This window comes from Gekko japonicus, unplaced genomic scaffold (genome assembly GCF_001447785.1).
Source record: "Gekko japonicus isolate JY-2015 unplaced genomic scaffold, Gekko_japonicus_V1.1 scaffold24, whole genome shotgun sequence".
Lineage (NCBI taxonomy): Eukaryota > Metazoa > Chordata > Lepidosauria > Squamata > Gekkonidae > Gekko > Gekko japonicus.
In genome coordinates this window covers 2,114,073-2,120,072 of record NW_015164665.1, presented here as the reverse complement: position 1 = coordinate 2,120,072, position 6,000 = coordinate 2,114,073, and the positions used below count along the sequence as shown (strand labels likewise).

Below are 6,000 nucleotides of genomic sequence, written 5' to 3'. Positions count from 1 at the left end.
CTGAGCTTCTCCCTCTTCCCTTCCTCATCTAAATCCCCTTTCTACATAGACAAAATATGAAATATGAAGTGTGTGTCAATTTGATGTACCCTTTTTCCAGCTAGCAGTTTTTATTTCTGAGGAACCTTTTCCCCCCTGCTAAAAAAATACACTGAACACGTCTGCGTCAGATTACTAATCAACATTTCAAGGCCACACATGCATGACCTCTTGGATTAAAGGAGCCAAACACTCCTAGGTACACAGCACTGTCTCCAGGCACTTTGCCTATTGTCATTATACAAGCACAGCAAAGATTACAGGCATAGCGGCCTCTCATGTGGCCACCTGCATTTTTATTTCCAGACAATGGCTGGTGTTCTCTCTGCCCGTATCCTAATATTTGGGCTACAGAGGAATCTCAAAAGGGCACAAGATGTGTCCAATATACCTCAGGATTTTCTTCGAACAGCAAAGTGCTGGAATTTCCTTTTTAAGGACAAGAGAATTGCTACAGATTGTCTTATTATAATGGAACAGGACTATCAAAGTTTTAAAAACATGAGATCACTGGACACAAAGAATCAAGAGATGTTCTGTGATATGAAAAGAGTAGATTTTCCTTACCTTAACAGCTTTGTTGAACCTTAGACAAAAATCCCTAAATATCTGAAAGCACTCCTCCAATTTCACTGTTTGTTTATCTTCACACAAGAAGTCCATAAGGGCATTTGCTTCCTTTAGCAGGTCCCGTTTCCACTGCTCAAGCTCTTTCACTTCTTTTACAGCAAACTTTAAATTAAAAACACACACACATACATTAAGTCCAACCAGATATGAATAGTCAATTGCCTATATATTATGCATGGATATCCAAGTTTTAAACAGCTATGAAGTCCACATGGCTGAAGAAAAATTGTTATGTCAAAAGTAGTGACCCTTGATGTACACACACAACTATGTTCAACCAGAGACAACCCTGTTGCCTCTGGCTGAACGTATTCTTTTAAGGATACATAAAATTGAAAGACTGGATTTTATTACAGATTATAGTAGGAGGAACTGTGCTGCCACATTCAACACACTGAAACACTCCCCCTTTTATGTTGTCCTTTTTTATGTCATTCCTCTTATACTGTGAGCTATTCAGGACAGAGATCTGTCTTCTTGTATGTAAAGCACCATGCATATTGATGGCTCTATACAAATCATAATGCTTTAAATGCAATTGTTTCCATCCAAAGGCAAAGTTCAGTATGCTAAACAGCCATTTCAGTAAATGGAGACCAAACTTACTCTGCCCCAAATTGAAATGCATTTTTAATAAATACGTAAGTAAAAGCATCCTGACAAGCATAGAATTTTGATTCTTGTTTTATCCTAATATGTTACTCCTTTCAGTAGTGAAGTGGCTGACTGCTACTGTAACAAAAGCAACAAAGCCAAAAAATAAGGGTCTCTTCAAACTCAGGAGAATCCCTGGGCACGGGGGAATATACTATTTTGAAAATACTATTCAGAAATATTCAGACATTCAGAAAAGAGAATGTCAAAAGTAGCTGAGTGCCAGTTAAAAGGGTGGGAAAAGGGAGAAAAGAGAAATGAGTCTGACCAAGTTCCTGAGAACTCACAGCACAATTTTTGGGTGTGGGTGAAGCAGAATTTCCAAGTTGTTGCCACCCCTCCCCTCCAGATGGACCCCCAAGATGCTCTCTTACTGAGCTATGCTGCATCCAACTGTCTGAAGAAAATTAATCATACGAGTACTCTTTGCAAACCAATCCCTACTCTTTTATCATTAGAAACCCAATCTCATCTTACTCACGCCTATCCAATTCAAGCAAAGTCAGGGAGAAAGTAAGCCACCAGGCATTAACAAACTTATTCCACTATAAATTAGTTCTGCCCAGTATATTTTTATTCCACCCTTCCATCAATGTGCATGGTTCTCCTATCCCTATTTTATACTTCTAACAACAACGTGATGTGGGTGAGACTGAAAATATGGCTGGAAAAGAATGGGGTTTTGAACCCAACTGTCATCGTTTCTAGTTCAACAGCTATATCTCACTGGCTTTTCTATTCCTTCATTGAAATAAAAAACACAGTCGCATTGTTTTGTGATGACATTCGGTTTTCAGCAAATAAACTGACTGGAATGACAAAGGGTAACTGAAATTCTGAACACTGTTTCTGGAAGAAGGTGAGTTAAGGATGAGAAGCCTACACTAGTCACAATCAATGCTCCCTCTAAACTGTGGAGTCTTGTGAGCAAAAATTCTACTTTGTGAGCTACTGGCATTAAAGTTGTGAGCAGGTGATTTGGCTGCTGCATAAATTAGTTTGCTCTGGAGCCATTCTTCCTGAGCTAAGACAAAAATGTGTGAGCTGGAGGCTAAAAAATTGTGAGCTAGCTCACACTAACTCAGCTTAGAGGGAACACTGGTCACAATAATATGAAGCAACGGCTGGCACTTCTGTTACCTTGGGCGTGGATTAGGGCAACTACAGGTAATGTCATGAGATTGCCGGTTACATTTGAAGTGTCATATATAAACCTTAATGACATCAAGCATTGTAGCTTATCCTGGGTGAGAGAATACAAAATAAACACTGTGGTGGCAGTTGCCACCAGTTTGGTGTAGTGGTTAAGTGTGCGGACTCTAATCTGGGAGAACCGGGTTTGATTCCCCACTCCTCCACTTGCACCTGCTGGATGACCTTGGGCAAGCCATAGTTCTGGCACAACTGTTCTTGAAAAAGATCAGTTTCTGTCAGAGCTCTCTCAGCCCCACCTACCTCACAGGGTGTCTTTTGTGGGGAGGGGAAGGGAAAGGAATTTGTAAGCCACTCTGAGACTCCCTTGGGTAGTGAAGGGCGGGGTATAAATCCAATCTCTTCTCTTCTTCTTCTTCAAAGGAATGTGGTCCCTTTAAATGCCTTCTGCAAGCTGTGAGTTAATGCCAAAGGCATTTAAAGGGCTCATGGTCAATTTAAACACTTTCTCCAAGCTATGAGTTAACTCCGAAGGCATTTAAAGAGACTGAGAGCCCTTTAAACGCCCTTTAACTGCAGCTCTCTTTTTTTTCATTCCTGGATAATCCCAAATATATCTAGAAACAGCTATATCAGATAGCTGAAAATAGACTTTTTTCTGTATTCAGCTGAGGAGATACCCAAAAATACTAATAAGATATTTTTCAGGTATTTTTTTCCACTCAGATACAGCTGAATGCACATCCCTAATACTAGGATCTCGGAGACCCAGGTTTGAATCCTCACTCTGTTAAGGAAGTTTGCTGTGTGACCTTTGTCCAGTCACTCCCTCTCAGACTAACCTACCTCACAGGGTTGTTATGAGAATAAAATAAAAGAATGGAGTTATAAGCTACTTTGGATCCCCACGAGGGAGGAAAATAGTATAAATATCTAAATTAAAAATGATATTGCAGAGATGCCATCGTAATGTAGGAAGGTACTTAGAGTTCTTATCAATGGCAAACAACACTGGAGTAGAGATAGGGCCCTATGTTACTTTTCAAGACCAGAATGCCCTTAAGAGTTGCCTTTCAAAATGCTTAGAAGACACTCAGCTTCTTTGGCAGTTCTCCCTACAGCTATCTTCTTATCTTCTTCAAAATAGACATGTGCTGAGCAGTTCCAACACCTCAAGTCTTCAGACCAAAATGTGACTCAGAAACACTCACACCTATGCCTGCCTTTCAAATGGAAACATGAGAAGCTGCCGTTTGGTAAATAGGGCTTCTTAGAAACACTTCTTTAAAACTGAAATCAAATGAGAGATTTGACAAACAGAGTTAAAGTGAAATGTTTAATCAAGATAACATGCTATAGCTCTGGAGTTTAACATAATGGTTTTCTTTTTACTCCTTCTTTGCTAACAAACATTGTGCATACTGGTTTTTATTAAGCAAAATTAGATGCATTCAGCACCACTTTCATGTCTAATAAAAATAAATGGAAAAAAAAATCTCTGCCAGAAACATATTCTAACATATTCTGCTTTGCAGAGTTTTTTTGGTAGCTTTTCTAACAAAGCTGGAGTTCAAAGAAGGAGCTCAACTAGGCTTAGAGAGTGTGTAAACACTATCTTCATAAAGGTAGTCATCCCAATGAGAAAAAAATGTCATTCAACAAAGAAGCATGAATATCAGCTAAGTAAGGGACATGAAAAATTGGCTCTACCTTTCTAATTAATAGCTGCATCATCAGGACGAAAAGAAGCCAATTTTTAAATCAAGATACCTCGCCCACAATTTTTAGGAAGGAAATGTTATATGAGATGCAAATGAAAAGGGATCCAAACATGCACTTGGAATTATTGCCAATCAAATTTCACGTTACATAAAAAACCCCTAGAAACAGAAGCTAGCAGAGAAGCCAAGTAAGACCAAATCTGCTTCAACACTACAAATCAGGTGCATCAGATAAATCATAGCATTTCAGAAGTAGTAGTTGATTATGACAAGCAAGGCATGGGCACCTACATTTTAGTCCACAGTAACAGTAAATAAATTTGAGATCTTCATAGAGGCATTGCTTTGTGTGCCAACTCCCCCTTCTCAGGCTAGATGGGTCAACATCAGGACATGGCCTTTTCAGTAGTGGTGCTGAAGACCTGAAATGCCCTCCTCTAGGGTTGCCAGGTGCAGGCATGGCATAGCAGGAGATTGTGGGTGGGGCATGGCATTGGGAGACGGAGCATTGTGAAATGGGGTGATATCAATTCTGGGTGAAGACCCAGAAACAAAGTCACAGTGTCAAGTGATGCTCTAGGAGTTTCCCCACTCTCTCTGGTACTATAGAGATCTGCTAAATTCCTAGAGGGTTGCTCGAAGCTGTGATGTCATTTCCAGGTGTTTACCCAGAAGCAATGTCACTACATCATGTAATGTAGTTCCCCCTCCATTTCCCTCCATGCTGTTCCACTGAGTTAGGACAGTGGATGGGGAGTGCAGAAACCTTACTTGTCCTACAGAAGTTAGCTTCTTTTATCCTGGTAATTTTATTTTCACAGTTTTTATTACTGTAAGCCACCTTACAGATATTTACAGGGAAGTATTCTTAATAAATAAATAATTCCCATGAGAAACAAGTTACTTCACTGAAGCCAAAGTAAAAGTCCATCCTATTTTGTCTGTTAGATGAAGCTCAGCAGCACATATTTTGCATGCAAAAAGATCTTCAGTTCAATCCCTGGTATTTCCAAGGAAAGGATCTCAAGCTGTAGATAGTGGGAAGGACCTTGCTTTGCCTACATAATGTGTGCTAAGCATTATATCCACACTAAGTAAGCTAAGATGAAGGCAGTTTCCCTGATTCTCCAGGCTCTCTGCTTACAAAGTGACAAGAAGTTCTCACTGGAGTCTCCTTACATAGTAGGGACAGGACTTTAATTGGCAAACAAATGCATGGATTCATTGGACATTTGGGTTTTAACCAGCCTTATAGCAACAAGCAATGGTTAAGGTTATGGATAAACCACCTATACTTGTGGACAAAACCTGTACATTATACTTCCCATGTTATAGATGAGGGAGAGAATAAACAACATTAATTGCTTGTATGTCATCATGAACTAATCCTTGCTTTGGCTTTAGCCGTTACCACAAGTAAACTGTATAAAGTGAGCAGAGTGACTTTTGATGTTCTCAGGTACCCACAGAAGAACTACAAAGATTATTAACTGGGGCTTCAGTTTACAGAAAGCACAAGCCCAAAGTTCCTTTCTGCAATGCCACCCCAAGAAGTGAGATTTCAAATTAAATCTTTAGTTAGCCAATCAAATCTTACTTATGAAACACAAAATCCATTTAAGCAAGAGAAGAAGCAACAGCTTATCTGACATAGTGCCACCCACACTTGGCATGGTGTTACTCTCTTGCACTAATACACAGAAAGAGAAAGAGGTACTTTTCTCCCTTTCTCACAATACAAGAACTCGTGGGCACTCCATGAAATTGCTGAGCGGTCGGGTTAGAACGGATAAAAGGAAGTACT

The 6,000-nt window shown here is 39.7% G+C and overlaps 1 protein-coding gene across 1 annotated transcript in view; it reads right to left on the bottom strand.

Annotated features, from left to right (window-relative positions):
- FHDC1 (FH2 domain containing 1) overlaps positions 1 to 6,000 on the bottom strand; it is a 52,994-nt gene that overhangs the window by 6,238 nt on the left and 40,756 nt on the right. Inside the window, exon 11 of the mRNA XM_015409050.1 lies at positions 607 to 771. Coding sequence (XP_015264536.1) covers positions 607 to 771 — 165 coding nt within the window. The remainder of the gene's footprint in view (positions 1 to 606; positions 772 to 6,000) is intronic.